General features: G+C 41.2%; 1 protein-coding gene across 2 annotated transcripts; it reads left to right on the top strand.

The window, feature by feature from the left end:
* Positions 1-1,099: 1,099 nt before the first annotated feature.
* Positions 1,100-8,427, top strand: MBL2 (mannose binding lectin 2). Of its 2 annotated transcripts, none has more exons than XM_006144381.3 (5): positions 1,100-1,235; positions 4,094-4,286; positions 4,967-5,074; positions 6,625-6,699; positions 7,970-8,427. In XM_006144381.3, the coding sequence occupies exons 2-5, from the start codon at positions 4,094-4,096 to the stop codon at positions 8,341-8,343; spliced, it is 750 nt and encodes a 249-aa protein (XP_006144443.1). In that variant the 5' UTR covers positions 1,100-1,235; the 3' UTR covers positions 8,344-8,427. The 2 variants fall into 2 exon arrangements, with proteins under 2 accessions (XP_006144443.1, XP_006144442.1); XM_006144380.3 differs by lacking the exon at positions 1,100-1,235 and adding an exon at positions 2,674-2,807.
* The last annotated feature ends 9,697 nt before the right edge of the window (positions 8,428-18,124 follow it).

The raw sequence follows: 18,124 nt of genomic DNA, 5'->3' as shown, positions 1-18,124 counted from the left end.
AAAGCGAAACGGTAGTTACGAGTGGCTGGGGAGGGGGTGGATAGGGAGTTACTGTTTAATGGGTTTAGAGTTTCAGTTGGGAATGATGAAACTTCTGGGGGTGGATAGTGGCAATGACTGTACTACAGTGCGAATATACCTTATGCCACTGAGTTGTATGCTAAAGAATGGCAAAACCGATACACTTTATCTTATGTATATTTTATCACAGTAAACAACCGGAAGAGAACAGTAACTGGCTATCATGTCATGTAATATAAATAGTATCACAGAAGACAAGGTAAGATAAGAGGATAAAGAGTGGCGAGGTGGTGGCACTATTTGAGACAAAGTGATCAAGACCACAATCTGACACAGGAATATTTGCCTAGAAGAGAAAAAGCAGCCATACTGTACCAGAGGGCATGTCTGAGTAGGGAGAGGTCAAGTGGAGAACCTGAAGCAAGAGTGGTCTTTGGGCATTAATAGCAATGAGGGGGGGTGCCTGTGACATCTTCACAGATGAGCGTGAATGCACACACATGTTTCTGTGTATAGTTAGTGTGCACAAGCATGTGCGTGCTTTTATGGGATCTATATTTTTTTCTGTTGGAAACAAGGATCTCGACATGACTAACCAGGTAAAACAACGTGTGATAGCTCATGACAAGAATGGCCAAAACAGATGGCAACTGAAGGAGGAATTGTGCCATCTTGAAGCAGATAGACACTTAGCATTATACTGGACAGCCCCAGGGAATGCTCCTAAAAAAGAGCTCAGTGCAATCCAAATGAGAGTTGGGGGCCAGCAGGTACCATGGTAGCTATGGTGCTAGACTCTCATGGCCAATAGCAATTCCAGTCCTGGATCTGGCAACTTGACAATCAAGCGAGATGCAAATGCATGCATGCCCAAAATCCTGAGAGGAGAAGGGATTGTGGCTTGGCCATCCCCGCCCCCCCCCCCAGGGGGGTGATTTTTCACTTCTCCTCTGCCTCTCTTGGTGTCTCTCTCTCCAGTGAAGACACACACCCTATGGCAAAAACTTATTTTAAAAATAAAAAAAAAAAAGCAAAGAGGAGTTTGTTCATTAATCTGGGACTGAGGGCCAAGCCCAGACTATTCCTGTTGAAAAGGCTGGTTGGGCCCTCCCTTGCTGTTTCCAGCCTCCTCTCTCACTCTGAAGCATCTGCCAGAGTCTCAGACTAGAAGGCCACCATCATTGTCACTGAATACCTGCCCTACAGAAGCCCCAGTAAGTCATTTTTGCTGAATTTATCTGGGTTCTTGGGTCAAAAGTTTGGAACTTAGTTTGATCCTAAGGGTCTGTAGAAGAGACTTTAGGGGTGAGAAAAATAGGGCAGCAGGCAGAAATCATGTGTGCGCGTGGGCGGAGGCGGGCAGTGTCTCTTTCTCTGCTTGTGCTGGGACCCCTGCAACTTTACTCATTTATCTGACCACGTGCAAAGGAGAAAGCCATGGAACATTTTATCCATGGGCCTGGCTGCTGAGGTTTCCTAGGGAGAATCAGTTGGAAGAAAGCTTTGAAGGACAGAAGAAATGTTTACTCATGATACATGCTGCAACATGGATGAACTTTAAAGACACTATAGTAAGTGAAATAAGGCAAACAGGAAAAGACATTGAATGCATAATTTCATTCCTAAGAAGTACCTGGAATTGCAAAATCCGTAGACAGAAAGCGAAACGGTAGTTACGAGTGGCTGGGGAGGGGGTGGATAGGGAGTTACTGTTTAATGGGTTTAGAGTTTCAGTTGGGAATGATGAAACTTCTGGGGGTGGATAGTGGCAATGACTGTACTACAGTGCGAATATACCTTATGCCACTGAGTTGTATGCTAAAGAATGGCAAAACCGATACACTTTATCTTATGTATATTTTATCACAGTAAACAACCGGAAGAGAACAGTAACTGGCTATCATGTCATGTAATATAAATAGTATCACAGAAGACAAGGTAAGATAAGAGGATAAAGAGTGGCGAGGTGGTGGCACTATTTGAGACAAAGTGATCAAGACCACAATCTGACACAGGAATATTTGCCTAGAAGAGAAAAAGCAGCCATACTGTACCAGAGGGCATGTCTGAGTAGGGAGAGGTCAAGTGGAGAACCTGAAGCAAGAGTGGTCTTTGGGCATTAATAGCAATGAGGGGGGGTGCCTGTGACATCTTCACAGATGAGCGTGAATGCACACACATGTTTCTGTGTATAGTTAGTGTGCACAAGCATGTGCGTGCTTTTATGGGATCTATATTTTTTTCTGTTGGAAACAAGGATCTCGACATGACTAACCAGGTAAAACAACGTGTGATAGCTCATGACAAGAATGGCCAAAACAGATGGCAACTGAAGGAGGAATTGTGCCATCTTGAAGCAGATAGACACTTAGCATTATACTGGACAGCCCCAGGGAATGCTCCTAAAAAAGAGCTCAGTGCAATCCAAATGAGAGTTGGGGGCCAGCAGGTACCATGGTAGCTATGGTGCTAGACTCTCATGGCCAATAGCAATTCCAGTCCTGGATCTGGCAACTTGACAATCAAGCGAGATGCAAATGCATGCATGCCCAAAATCCTGAGAGGCGAAGGGATTGTGGCTAAAAAAAAAAAAAAAAAAAAAGCAAAGAGGAGTTTGTTCATTAATCTGGGACTGAGGGCCAAGCCCAGACTATTCCTGTTGAAAAGGCTGGTTGGGCCCTCCCTTGCTGTTTCCAGCCTCCTCTCTCACTCTGAAGCATCTGCCAGAGTCTCAGACTAGAAGGCCACCATCATTGTCACTGAATACCTGCCCTACAGAAGCCCCAGTAAGTCATTTTTGCTGAATTTATCTGGGTTCTTGGGTCAAAAGTTTGGAACTTAGTTTGATCCTAAGGGTCTGTAGAAGAGACTTTAGGGGTGAGAAAAATAGGGCAGCAGGCAGAAATCATGTGTGCGCGTGGGCGGAGGCGGGCAGTGTCTCTTTCTCTGCTTGTGCTGGGACCCCTGCAACTTTACTCATTTATCTGACCACGTGCAAAGGAGAAAGCCATGGAACATTTTATCCATGGGCCTGGCTGCTGAGGTTTCCTAGGGAGAATCAGTTGGAAGAAAGCTTTGAAGGACAGAAGAAATGTTACGACTAACAAGTGGCAGGGGGATTTGAGACTGACTCTCTAATTGCCAATAGTCTTGACTCAGGACACAGAGAATTCCTGCCAAGAGGTTGAGAGGGATCTAGCACTCTGCCAGGGCCAGGATAGGAAAAAGATTTCCAGAATAAGTGCTCTCTTCTCTCCCCCAAACCTCACTAAACCTCCTGCTGTGAGAAATGAAACACTGAGAAGAAGCAAATTCAGGTTAATTCTGAGCTGGCTTAGTGACTGGTAAATGGCTTGGTCTAAAGTCGGGACCTGAATTCTTTTGAGAGCTCTGGCCTGCAGCTTAGTGCCTGCCACTGAAAGTGATAACTGCCCTGGAGAAGAGCCGTCTGCCCAGAAAGGAAGACAGGATTCAGGTGGCAGGTGGGCTCAAAGGGGAGGTGGGAGCCGAGAGGGAGTGCCTACGGACAGCTGGGACTCTGTCCGTCCCCACTCCCTAAGCCAGCAGACATGACAGAGCTGGCACGTGTAGCCCGTTTGGTCTCCCTGTGACAGGAAACACTCACACCCTTCCAGCAGCAGCTCAGGTTCCTGAGCGCTGGTGACTCCTGCTGGGCCCTGCTGCTGGGCCCTGCTGCATGCTGTTGAATCTGCCTCTGTTAAAATACTGATCATAGGGGCTGGTAGGTATCATGGTGTTTAAGGGCACTGGATCCCCCACCTGGCTGACCTCAGTTTGAGTCCCGGATCTGGCAGGCAAGCAAGCAAATTAATTAATTAATTAATTCTTTCTTAAAAAAAAAATTACTCATCATACAATGTCATGAAGAATATTTACTTTTCTAAAACTGCAGTCTGGAGACCAGAAATGGGTAATCCATTTCTATACCACCTGTACCCAGGTATAGGACAAATGTATTTCTATCAAATATTAATTAATGAATATTAATTAAATATGTACTTACTAATTGAACAAGATGAGACTATCTTCTTTGATTTTTTTCCACACCGAGATGAGAACCACGTCCCTGTTTCCATCACTCCCTCTCCTTCTCCTGAGTGTGGTGACTACGTCTTACTCAGAAACTGAGAACGATGAGAGCGTCCGCAATACCTGCCCTGTGATTGCCTGCAGTGCTCCAGGCATGAATGGCTTCCCTGGCAAAGATGGCCGGGATGGTGCCAAAGGAGAAAAGGGAGAACCAGGTACAGGTTGGGTCGTTCTGTCTCTGCCACCATCTGTCTCTCTACCATCCCAGAAAACTGCCTGGAGGTATGAGGAGAGTAATAGCCTGTTGTCTTATTTGTATTTTTCTTAACTACATCTTATAACTCAAAACAGAGATACAGCTCCCATCACTATATAAGCCAAAACAGACCTCAGTTCCCATTCTCTGGCACTGCAGCCGTTTGTGACAAGTAGTTGTCTTGTATGCCCAGGAAAATACCTCTCAGGGCAGGCTATCCCATGGGTCACAGAAGTATTTTTTTTTCCTTCTCTTGGAAGTAGCAGCTCAGAAAATCCAGCCATGGTGTGCAGTCAGAGGTATGATGACTGCAGTGCTGGAAGCCGTACAACTGACTGGAGCCAGATACCTGGCCTGGTCAGGTGGAAACACACAGGTTATGCCTGGGCACTCACGATCCTGAAAATTTGGAAGCCTGCACAAAGGGGAATTGTAGCATGATGTGATATATGTCAAAGGTGACCCTCCCTTTATCACTCTCCTTTTTTTGCATGTGCTTAAAGTATCATATTTTTTTTTTAAATAAAGAAAAATAAAGTCTGGTTCTAGGTCAACATCTCCTTTCTTCTAGGCATCAAACTCTTGGAAAAAGAACAAGAGCACAGATACTAAGTCATGTTTCCTTTTTTTCTTCAATAGGCCAAGGGCTCAGAGGCTTGCAAGGCCCTCCTGGAAAGGTGGGGCCCCCAGGACCCCCTGGGGTACCAGGAGCAGTGGGTCAAAAAGGAGACCGTGGAGGTAGTTCAGGTGAGAAGCTCAGCCCAGAAAGGTCTGAGCTGAAGAATAATAGGGTCCTAGACCTTGAGTATCAGGTGAGAAGTATTCATGCGTCATGAGATGCCCAACTTTGCCTTCTAGCCAGAGTTCTCAGCTCTCTCTCAGCTACTCAGAACCTTGAGAACACCTATCAGTGCTAGAGTAAAGATTTAGAAAACGTTCAGCACCACTCCCTTCCCAGGCACCCCCTGGAGGAGCTGGGCCCTTTATATGAAATAACCAATGTGAAGCTTTGGTGCCAGAGGGGAACATGTAAGTGTGGGTTTAGTATATCTGTCTTCACAAAGGTGTATATACATAGTATGTCACTTATTTTTTACTTCATAATAAACCAGCCCAAAACTTTGTGGCTTAAAAACATAGCCATTTATTGAAATCGTAGTTCTGTGAGTTGGTAAAGTAGTGATTTCATTGCTGGTTCCAGCAGCAACCACTCATGTGTCTGTGGTCAGCCGATGGTCAGTGATCTCACTTGTCTGGCCACTTGGGTGGCAGTTGGAATGATGAGGGTAACTGAGCCATGGGGCTCTCATCAACCAACGGCTAGCTAGGGCTTGTTCACAGAGCTGTAATGACTAGATTTCTAAGAGTAGAAACAACAGAAGGTCTTCTGACGGCTCAGAACACATATGTTACGACTTTTAGCTACTTTGTATTGGTCAAAATTAGTCACTAGTCCAGGCTAGATTGACAGACTGGGGAAATAGATTCCATTTCTTAGTGAGAGAAGGTGAACCACACTGAGGTCATTTTCACCATTTATTACATGTGGCTTTCCTCAGACCTTTTCTCTTAGAAAATGGGAAACTTAGGACCAGCAGTTGGCATAATGGCTATGTCGCAGGACTCCCATGTAGTGGACCACACTTTGGGTCCCAGACCCAGTGGCTTAAACTCACACCTGGCACATGTGCGTACATGCCCAAGATCCTGAGAGGAGAATGGAGGAGAAGGGATTGCAGAATGGTCATCCCTCTGGGTGATTTCTCACTTTCTGTCTCTCTGTCTCTTTCTGTCTTTCTGGCAGGTGCATGTGCCCTATAGCAAAAACCTTCCCAAAAAGAAAATAGGAAACTTACAAAAACCTCTGTTTACTGAATTAAAGGATAAACCCAGGAAAAACAAAAACAAAAGACAATAAAACAAAATCTCCCAAGAGACAAAACCCTACAATTTTTTTAGTCAATATTCACTAGCTCTAGGAGATTTCTATTTAAACCTGCTAGAGCAATTTATTTGGGAAAAAAGTACTGAAGAAATTTCCTTATGAAGATCTATCATTCTAGAAATCAGAGAATGTATGTGCATGCCTGTGGTATGTATTTATGAATGTTCTGACTGGTTGGAAAGACTTTTTCTTCTTTATTGCTTCTTAGTATTTTTTACTTTTCTTCCCAGTATAAATATCAATGTAAAAGAAATTTCTTTAAAAATGTTTTTAAAGATACCCCACTGCCTTATATGTACAGTTCTGGGAACTCTTCTCAATAATGCTCCTTTCTACTGTTTTAATTTTCTAGTTTATCGTTATGACAGTGGACCAGCTGATGCAGAAAGACAAGCTCTGAGATCAGAACTGGAGCAAGTCAAAAATTGTAAGTCTTCATGTGTACTCTTTTTTTTTTTTTCGGAGAGGTTTTTGCTATAGGGCACATGCACTCGCCAGACAGACAGAGAGAGATAGAGAGACAGAAAGTGAGAAATCACCCCCCAGGGCAGATGGCCATGCCATAACCCCTTCTCCTCCATTCTCCTCTCGGGATCTTGGGCATGCACGCACATGTGCCCGATGTGAGTTTAAGCCACCGGGTCCGGGACTCAAACCACGGTCGACTATATGGGATCCAGCGACATAGCCATTACACTAACTGTTGATCCCTCTCTTACTCTTTGGGTAGGGTGAAGTTTGGGAAAGGAGGACAACAAATATTACCTGAACATATATCATTTTCTATACCTGAAAAGGCAGTTCTCAGATTCTGATCTCATGAAACCCTTACATCTTTTTTTTTTTTTCTGTAGAAATGAAGGCAAAGCAAAATTAAATTACATTCTCAAATTGTGTAGAGCTAATGTGGCAATGGCAGTTTACAAAGACCCTGATCCTGAACTCTGATATGTGTTCACCGTAAAGGAGACTCATGCCTCTTTGTTATGCTGGTGTCGAGACCTGGCAAAGGGGCCTAATCTGTTCCTTCTGGTCTGGGGCAAATCCACTCAGAAACTTTTGTTTAGTCTCAAGTTCCTAGTGAGAGTAATAATGCAAAATTCCAAATGATATATGTTCTAGAATTCTGACTTGCAAGGACAAAGGTCTTTGTGTTAGTGCATGTCTTTAGGTTAGGGTCACCAGATTTAACAAATTAAAACACAGGTTATTCAGTTAAATTTGAATTTCAAATAAAAAATAAGATTTTGTTTGTTTTTTAACAAGGTCTCAAAAACTTCAGGGAGATAATCACACTTTAAACAGTATCATTTTTTGAGACCAGCAGTTGGTGTAATGGCTGTGTTGCTGGACCATGTAGTCAACCATGGTTTGAGTCTGGGACCCAGTGGCTTAAACTCACACCGGGCGCATGTGTATGCGTGCCCAAGATACTGAGAGAAGGGAGGAGAAGGAATCGTGGCATGGCCATCCCCGTGGGGGATGATTTCTCTCTGTCTGTCTTTGTTTGTCTTTCTGGCAAGCACACACACACCTTTTTTCAAAAAAAAAAAAAAAAAGATCTATGTAATATTCACATTTAACTTAACATACTACATTGTACATTGTTTCTGGCAACTCTGTTCTGAGAGCCCTTATAGGAATACCTCAGACTGGGCTTAACATCAAGCAACTGTCATCCCTTTTTCACATTTTAGGGCTACTCTTCTCATTGGGGAAAAAAGTTGGAAAGAAGCTCTACTTGATCAAAAACAAAGAAATGACCTTTAACAGCGTGAAGAATCTGTGTGCCCAGTTCCAGGGCTCTGTGGCCACCCCCAGGAATGCTGAGGAGAACGAGGCCATTCAGAGTTTGGTCTCGGCAGACATCTTCCTGGGCTTCACAGATGAGGTGACTGAAGGCAACTTTGTGGATCTAGTAGGAAGGAGCATGACCTACAAAAACTGGGCCGAGGGTGAACCCAACAATGCTAACTCCGGGGAAAATTGTGTGGTGCTCCTGAAAGATGGCAAATGGAATGATGTTCCGTGCTCCTTCTCCTATCAGGCAGTCTGTGAGTTCCCTGCCTGAGGGAACATGCCCCTCTAGCCTGGGTTCTCTCTTTCCTGTACCCCACAACCATTTAAAAGATAAATTGTTATCAATTTCTCCATACCCAGTATTGAGTCCCTCCTCTGTAGGGAACTGGAGAAAAGACAGAGGATGGATTGAGTGAGGAGACATGAAATGAGAAGAAACTGACCACCCTGGATTGAGTTTCTGAATCAGTCCCGGTCACATACAATGATCACTTGCAATGACAAAATGATTAGCAGTCCCGGTCACATACAATGATCACTTGCAACAACAAAATGATGACTGGCAGTGGTGGCAGTAGTACTGTTACCAATTTTATATGCACACATTCATTCACATGTATTCATATGTATATACTGAAGTTTATTCATTCATTTCTTCCATGGAGAGAGGGGGATTAAGAAAGATGAGCACTCCCAGCAGGGTCTTCATGACATGCTCTAGCACAATCCACCCCAAGTCTTGGCCACCCCAGATCATGAACATATGCCTTATGTATTCAAGGGAGTCCTTGGTCATAAACCCAGGACCTATCCCATGTGGGTCTAGTTGTGTCATGGCAGTATCTAACCCCTATATATTTAAGGTTGACTACAAGCGAGACCCTACATTTTGTGTTTATAATAATGATCTAATTTAGTTAAGCTATAATGTTTTTGTCTGAATAAAGTAAACTTGCTAAGCTATAAAGATAAAACTTTTTTTTTTTCCATTGGCTACGAATACCTATGGTATGTTGAGACTTCCTCTTTGGATAGAGGGTTCCCCTGATGACACTGTTCCAGACCAATTCCATAGCTTTCCAGTCAGTCTCAGAATTTAAGACACAATTTCATAACTTTTTCCCTGGGTGGTATTTTCTTTTATTGACAGATCAATCTATGTAAAGAACATAAATCTCAAATTAATAATAAATTCTTACACACATACACGCCATTTAAACAACTTCTATATCAAGATACGGGGCATTTCTGGCACTGTAAACGTCCCTTTATAAATTCTCCTCATTGATATTCCCAAAGGTAAACAAGAGTTTAACCTCCCTTATACATTGTCTGTTTATGAACTTCATGGGATGGAATCATACTGTATATATGTTTTATGTCATACTCTTTTTCACTCAAAAGTCTGTGAGATTCATATTGTAACATGTAGCCATTGCTTGATTTCCCTTACTGTGTAGGGTTTCATTAATACACCTCAGTTTATCCATCCTACGTTTAATAGATACTGGGGAGCTTCCAATTTTGGTCATTAAGAGAAAAACAAACAAACAAAAAACTCATGAAGATTCTGTACTTGTTTTTTTGGCAGACATGGTACACTAATTTCTCTTGGCTATCTACCAGGAGTAGATTGGGTGGGTCATAGGAAAAACATACATTTAGCTTTAGTTGGTATATGTTTTCCAAAATGATCACATAAATTAATAATATATCCCCACCAGCAAAGTGCATCAGTTCTAGGTGCTCTATATTCTTGTAATGAGTTATTTTTAGTTCTTTTAATTTTGGTCACACTCATTAGTGAAAAGCAATATCTCGCCATGGTTTTAATCTGGGTTTGCCTGACATGTACTAATGAACACTTTTTCATGGGCTTACTGACTACTTCAGTATCTTCTTTCATGAACTACCTATTAAAGTCTTTCATATTTTGTTTAAATTAGGCAGCCAGTACTTTCCTATTGATTTCTAAGTCGTTTTAACATTCTCGATGTAAGCCATTTTTGTTTATGTGTATTCATATTTTTCTAGTTTTTGTCTTGCTACCATTGTTGACTTTTGATGAATCAAATTGTTAATTTTCAGAACATTTGACTTATTCACTATTAATGCTTTTTTGCCTTTTGGTGTTTTGTTTAAAAATCTTTGTTTATTTCAAAATCATGAAGATAAATTTTTTTTTTCTTATAGCTTTATTGTTAAACTTTCTACTATCCCCAGTAGGATTTACTTGATAAGCACAATTTGTTAGGAAGATCATTTTCTCCCCATTGAATTAAAGTGGTGTATGTTTATAAACTAGGTGACTATACAAGGGGACCTCAAAAAGTTCATTAAAAATGAAATTAAAGTGTGAATTTTTTTACTTCAAAAAATTTTTGAAATTGATGCATAATTTCACCAGAATATGCATTTCCAATGAACTTTTTGAAAACTCCTTTCATATGTATGAGTCTGTATCTGAGTTTTCTATTAGATTCTACTAGCCTATTTGTTTATACTTGTGCCAAATAATATCTTAATTACTGTGCATTTAGAGTAGGAACTGATACACAATATGGTAAGCCTTTAAACTTTGTTCTTTAAGATTTAATTTTAGAATGAATTTCTCAGTTTCTACAAAGTGCTGATGAGTTTTCTGTTAGGACGACATTGATCCTATCAATTAACATAGGCAGAATCCATAGTATACTAATGAGTCTCTAATCAATGATTATAATGTATGTTTAATAATTATCTTTTCATTTTAACTAGAATTTCTTTCTCTTCATGCTTTGAAATTGTTAGTGTAGTAGTCTTACATACTTTCTTTGGGTGGTGGTAGTTGTTTTTCAAGTTATGCATTTTTTTTTTTTTTTTTGCTATAAGGCATATGCACTCACCAAAGAGAGACAAAGAGAGAAAGAAAGAGAGAGAGATAAAAAAAAGTGAGAAGTCATTCCCCTAGAGGAGATACCTTCATCTCAATCTCTTCTCCACTCTCTTATCAGGATTTTCGCATGCATGCACATGAAACCCCTTGTGATTCTTAAACCACTGAATCCAGGACTTGAAGCTGGCCATGTGGAATCCAGTGCCTTAACCTCCATGTCATCTGCTGGCCCATGAAGTTCTTAACAATATTTTTAACAATTTTTATTTTCTGTTTTGTATGTAGAAAAACAACTAATTTTAATATTCCATTAAGTAACCTCAACAAATGTATTGCTTAATTCTAATAGTTTGTAGATTTTTGTGTATTTTCTAAATATATAGTAATCTGAAAATACAGCAGTTACATTTTCTTCCCAATTGTTATACTTTTCTTTTCTTACCTTATTCCACTGATTAGCAACTCTAATATCATACTGAATAGAAGTGGTGGTAGTGAATATCTTTTCCTGGTTTGTTACATAGACTTTGTTTTATTTCAGACTTATTGTTAGGGACCACCAGAGCATGCCTAGATAACTTAAAGACAATATAATGAAGTGTTTTAGAACATGAGTTCTCATTTGATTTTTTAAAAATTTTCCAGAGGGCATATGTGCTCACTGGAGAGAGAGAAACAGAGGGAAAAGGAAAGTGTGAAAATAACACCCATGAGGCCTAGTCATGGTGAAATCCCTTCTCTTTTCTCCTTCCTTTTGAGATTTTGGACATGAATGCACTTGTGCCTGGTGTTTTTCTCAAGCCACCTCCAGTGAGATCTATTCCAGAGGGCTCAGTTTTTTTTTTTTTTTTTTTTTTTTTTTTTAATTAACTATCTATTCATTCATTCATTCACTTTTTTTCATTTAACTAGAGAGATACACACACACACACAGAGAAGGTGAGAGAGGAAGCCACCAGGTCCAGGACTAGAACCATGGTCAGCCATGTGGGAGCACCCAGCGCCTTAACCACCACACCACCTGCTGGTCCTGTGGATTCAGTTTTAAAATGTAATGGCGGAAACAGCAGTTAGCATAATGGCTATGTCACTGGACTCCCACGTAGTCAACAGCGGTTTGCGTCCCGGACCCGGTGGCTTAAAGCTCACGCCGGGTACTTGTGTGCGTGCCCAAGATCCCAAGAGGAGAATGGAAGAGAAGGGATTGTGGTGTGACCATCCCCCCTGGGGGGTGATTTCTCACTTTCTGTCTCTATGTCTCTCTCTGTCTGGCGAGTGCACACGCCCTATAGTGAAAAACCTCTCCAACAAAAAAAAAAAAAAAAAGTAATGGCTATGTGAAATTTGAGCTAGTTACTTACTTTCCTGAGCCTCACCCATTCATCTGCGGCTGAGAGAAATGAATGAATCTTGTTTCCTGAGAATTACATCCCATGGCGTTTGATTTGTAGTTTTTGTCACCAATTCAAAATTTTTGTTAATCAATTCAAAATATTTTATAATTTCCATTGTGATTTCTTCTTTGCCTCGTAGTCTAATTGTTATTTAATTCCCAAATATTTGAGGATTTAAGAAAATTGTCTTCCTGTAAATTACGGATGGATAGCTTCATTCTACTGTGGCCAGAAATAAACTTTCATGTAAGTTCAATCTTTGAAATAAATTAACACCTGATTTTATGAGCCACATTATGGCTTAGAATGGTAAATTTATTAAGTGCATTAGAAATAGTAATAAGGGGGCTAGCAGACCCTGTGGTGGTTAAGGCAATGGATTCTACATGGCTGACTGATATTCAATTCCTGGACCCAGTGGCTTGAAAATCATGCAGGGCACATGTGTACATGAGCCCCAAATCCTGAGAAGAGAATGAAGAAGAATGGACTGTCACATGGCCATCTCCACTTGGGGTGGGGGGCGTGATTTCTCACTTTCTCTCTCTCTTTCTCTCTCTGGTGAGTGCATATGCCCTGTGTGTGAGTTGGGGTGGGGGACTAAGAAATAAAAAAAGAAATAGTAATAAGTTTTTTGTAGCTACTATGTATCATTAGGTCAGGATATTGATCTTATTTTTCATATTTCCTATATTCTCACTAATATCTTGCATTTTTAGAAGAAAATAACAAAGATCCAAGCAGAAATAAATGATGTAGCTAGAAGAAAAATAGAAAAGATCAATGAAGCTTAGTTTTTGCTTTGTTTTTAAAAGGTAAACAAAATTTGGGGCCAGGAGATGGCAGAGAGGTTACATGGCTGGACTCCCACATGGTCGACAGCCATTTGAAACACACCAGGTGCCAGTGCATCCAAGATCCCCTGGCCATGATCAGGTGCTCACGGTTTAATCCATGTTTGTCAAAGGAATAAATGAACGCGGATTTGAATGAATGAAGGCGAAAGAAAGCCATTATTTGTATCCAAGAAAGGTCTGACATAGTACTCTGATAACTAAGCAGATGGTTTTCTTAAGAATTTAAAACTCCAGGCAATGTAGAATAGTGGAGTAACGTTTTTTAAGGTGCTGAACAAATATGTGACATCATGTAGCCATGTGAAATTTATCAAAATTTACTGTTTTAGACTACAAAAAGATCCTCAGTTATTTTGAAAAATAAAATACTATAATTGCAGTAATTTCATATGAAATTATTTTAAAATTAGGAACAAATAACAAAAATTGAGGTATAATCACAACCATATAAAAATTTCAGAATTTTCTTAAACTTCAGGTTAAAAACACCAGAAATAGAACTGCACGATATTTAGAAAATGGCAATAAAAACACTTGTTATAAACATCTGTGCAATACAGCTCCTATGATTCAAAGAGGATCATTACTTAACTAAAAATGAAAATGGTTACATTGCTGGACTCCCACATGGCTGACCACAGTTCAAGTCCTAGGCCTGGTGGCTTCAAACTCACGAGGGGTGCATATGTGTGCATGCCCAAAATCCTGAGAGGAGAATGGAGAAAGGATGGACAAGAGATTGTGGCCATCCCCCTGGGGGGTAATTTATCACTTTCTGTCTCTCTTTCTCTGTCTCTCGGGCGAGCACGCAAGCCCTCAAACAAAAATCTCTCTCAAAAAAAAAAAAAAATGAACGCTTGAGAATACAGTTTAAATATTAGATATGGGGACTGATTCTGTGGTGCAGTGCTTAAGCATGATAAAGAAGCAGCTGGATGCCACGTGGCTGACCAGGATTCAAGCCTGAGTCTTAGTGGCCTACACACTGAGCATTGCATGAATGTCCAGGATCCTGATGGAATGGAGTTGGAAGGAAAAGAAATAGTGTAACCAGGCTCTGTTGGGGAGTGCTTCCTCTCTCTTGCATTCTGGTAAGCACATGCATCTTCTGGCAATTTAAATAAATAAATAAATAAATAGGTAAGTAAGTAAATATAAAAGTATTAGAAATGTCAAAAAAGATGCCAGCCAGTAGCTTGGTAGTTAAAGTGGCTGACTGCACAGTTGATTCCTGGGCCCAGTGGCCTGAAAGAGTCACCAGGCTCTCCACCCAATCCACACATTAGCCAAACTTCAGTTAAAGTATGATTTATTTGAATGATGATATAAATTTTATCTTTCTCTTCTCATGCTGCTACAATAGATGGAAAGAAGAGGGAAAAGTGTTTTTCTACTTCAAATGTCTCTGAGGTACACTGCTCAAAAGTAATGCTGTGTGGTGTAAAGAATAGTAGGGCCACTTGTCAGATAAAAACATACTACTGATGTATTCCAGAGAGTGTAATGCAATGGGAATACCCTCAAATCTTAATTTATAAAAATCTATTCTGAAATTTATATTACTGTCAAGATGCAAGATGAAAGTAAGATCTCTTATGTCAGAAGATATTTCTACCCCTCAAAACAAATGTGTATGATAGTGTCTGTGTGTGTATATGTGTGTGTGTGTGTATGTGTGTGTGTGTGTATATATATATATATGTGTGTATGTATATATATATATGTGTGTGTGTATATATATGTATATATATATATGTGTATGTATGTATATATATATAAAAAAAGATATTTTGAGGTAAGAAATGGTGACTGAAGATCATTGTAGTATTTCAGGATTTTGACTACTAAGGTCACATGGAGGGTGAATGGAACTAAGAGGTAATGCACATTTGGATGAAGATGTCTAGGAAGGAAGTAGGCCAGGACAAATTATAAGAGAGCACAACCACACTTTCGGGGGGAAGATAGCTGGCAGAAGTGTACCCAGCCTGCTTGGAGGAGGTAGAGGAAGAGTCCATCTTCTTTCTGGGAACTTAGCACTGGGACTAACCGAGGCCAAATAAAGGGGAGAACAAAAAGGCAAAGGTGATGAATGAGGTGCAGGAAGAGTGAGAAGAGGGTAGTCAATGGGAGAGTCTGAGCGGATGGGCTGGAGACCCTCTGATCTCAGAGAAATCCCACCTCATGCACAGGAATCAGGGAACACATTCTCCCTGCCAAAAGCTCTGCTGGGACCATCATCACATCCATGGAGATCTACTTCCAGAGGATGGCTTGGAATTGCCCTTTCTCCTAGGTTTTGTCCCAGGTCTGTAGTCTTCTGTCTGACTATGAGGAGAGTTTGTTCAGCGTCCTGAGCACCTAGCCAGTCATCAACGGTGTTTGTTTCCAGGGACAGAATCTGCTTCTGATACAAAGAAATGGTACTTTCTGGCTGTAATTCCAGATCTCGGGCCTGCTTTTGGTAGGTCTCCAGCCCTTTATTTTCATGGCCCTTCGTGTCATTGGCTTCAGAACTCCCCACCTCTTGCTGTATGTCAAGGTCTGCCTTGCCAGGAAATTTCCCCAGACACTCCATGTCTTTTTGGTGAGGTTGTTTAGTCATCTTATTTTCTCTCACCACAAGGTGTTGACCTACTCTTTTAAAGGAGGTTTCTGCAGTGTGAGCACCTGTGTGAAGACCTCTCAGGTGAGCTGTCTTCTTTGTTTTGGCAATATTGATACAGAATTGATTTTGCTCTCTGTCTTGGAAGTTTAAATGTCCACTTGACCTTGCAGCATATTGCAGTTTCCTCCTGGGTCCTCTTGCCTGGATAGTAACATGATCTCCTTTCCCTCGTTCTCCTGATTCCAAGTTCTCACCCATGTTCTTCCCTACCAGGAAGGCTGCCCATTCTATCACCTCGAGCCGGTCTTCCTGCAGAGACAGGGCCTGACTCTTGATGGAGGCCATAAAGATCCCTATGGAGAGCTTGAGCCTTTTATCAACCGCTGGTAGATGTTTTAAGCATGTTTTAACTTCCTGTACTTGTGTTTCAATGGTTTTATTTTCATGATCTTGAGCTTGGATCTTGCCTGCTGTCTCAGACCTCTGCAGCTCTTGGTAGGAACATCGAGGTTTTTCTTTTCTCTCCTGTCTCACCACAGTGCATATGAAGTTCCTCCTCACAGGCTTGATAACACCCAAGTCATCAGGCACTTCTGCACTTTCATCTTCGTCCAAACTAGGAAGTGACTCATTGAGCGCATTACATTTTACTACTGCTAGTGCTGAGTTACTACTGGCAGATTCCTTGTTTCCCTGTAGAGAACATTTTTCTTTGAATGACTGCAAAATTCTGCCTAAAGTCAAGAAAACTATGAATACTTGAAGGATCACAATACATTCTACCACTTCCCGCTGACATCCAGGGACAGTGATTCTTGGTCTCTCATCAGGGGCTTCTGCCATAAACTCCTCCAGTGTCTCCTGGGTTTCACACAAGTACCCACCCCCAGCAGGTGGAAATTCCTCATAGTGGCTCTGTGTGATGTGGAGGTACCCAGGGCCACCATGGCCATGTGGACCATACCACTCCATGGAGATGACTGCTCTGGGTTCTACTCAGAACCAAAGCTGCACTAGGCAACTCGAACGCACCATAATGGCAGAGGGTGGGTGAGCAGGCCAAAAGCAATACAGAACTCGTATACCCTCCACTCTGTCCTGGGTCCTTTCCTTTCTTCTTTGGACCTTTCCTTGGTGGCCCCAGAAGGCCATCCTAATCTATGACACACACTGTCTGGAAGGCTCCTTTCCTATGGTCCCATGTGGGGCATAACCCCCCCTTGCAGTCATTGTTCTCTCACTTGAGTGACTCCAGTACCAAGCCTGGCCCGGTGCAGTGAGGTGCTCAGTGGTGTAGACACGTTTGTGAAAAAAAGAAAATCTATGAATGAGTATTTAAATGAATGAAGGAGGCCAACGCTATCCTTTTCCTACCTAAAGAATCACAGCTACTACAGATAGTTCATCAGACAGTTTAATCCTGTGAACGCACCTAGCAGGGTAACGTAGTTGAGAATATTGACAAATGTTTAACTGTGACATGTTTGACAGATGACCTAACACAGTCATTGAAATTCACCATTTTGGGCTACAAAGAGATATTTTAAAAGACAAAATATTGCAATGGAAATCATTTTTATGTAATACCAAAAATAAATTAGAATGAAGTGATAAAATTTAAAGGATAACCAAAAACTGCTTGGAAGATTTAAAGTTTTCTACATAATATTTGGATCCAGGAACCACAAAAAAAAAAAAAAAGGAAAGAAAAAGATAAAACTGCATAAAATTTTTAGAATACTATGAAAATAATAACAATATGTAAATATAGGTGATATTATTTAATGAGGAAAATTCACATCTTTTAAGACTAAAGAAAATTTGGGAACCAGCAGTTAGCGTAATGGCTATGTCGCTGGACTCCCACGTAGTCGACCGCGGTTCGTGTCCCGGACCCGGTGACTGAAAACTCGCGCCGGGCGTGTGTGACTCCCACGCGATCACCACGATCGAGTCCTGGGTTTAGCAGCTTGAAAACATCACACTGAACATGTGCACGTGTGTCCCGAACCTTGTGCTCTGTCTCTCTCTCTGACGAGCACACATGCCGTCATGGCAGAAAAAACTCAAAAAAAAAAAAAAAAAAAAAAAAAAAAAAAAAACTAAAGAAAATTTTAAGTCAAAGTATGAAAGTGAGACAACAATGTTTCTTTCTTTTTTTTTTTTTTTTAAGAGGTTTTGCTATAGGGCATGTGCGCTCGCCAGAAAGACAGAGAGAGATAGAAAGTGAGAAATCACCCCCCACGGGGGATGGCCATGCTGCAATACCTTCTCCTCCATTCTCTTCTCAGGATCTTGGGCACACATGCAAATGCAAC

This window comes from Tupaia chinensis, unplaced genomic scaffold (genome assembly GCF_000334495.1).
Source record: "Tupaia chinensis unplaced genomic scaffold, TupChi_1.0 Scaffold000118_1, whole genome shotgun sequence".
In the NCBI taxonomy this organism is placed as follows: Eukaryota; Metazoa; Chordata; class Mammalia; order Scandentia; family Tupaiidae; genus Tupaia; species Tupaia belangeri.
The sequence above is the reverse complement of the archived record's forward strand: the minus strand, read 5'-3'. Positions and strand labels throughout refer to the sequence as shown.

What these genes read in the sequence shown, in the direction of transcription:
- MBL2 (XM_006144381.3), top strand. Translation starts at nt 4,094, where the DNA reads ATGAGAACCACGTCCCTGTTTCCATCACTCCCTCTCCTTCTCCTGAGT. An exon ending in AGGAGAAAAGGGAGAACCAG is followed by an intron (nt 4,287 to 4,966) that starts GTACAGGTTGGG and finishes TTTCTTCAATAG; the next exon opens with GCCAAGGGCTCAGAGGCTTG. An exon ending in AGACCGTGGAGGTAGTTCAG is followed by an intron (nt 5,075 to 6,624) that starts GTGAGAAGCTCA and finishes TTAATTTTCTAG; the next exon opens with TTTATCGTTATGACAGTGGA.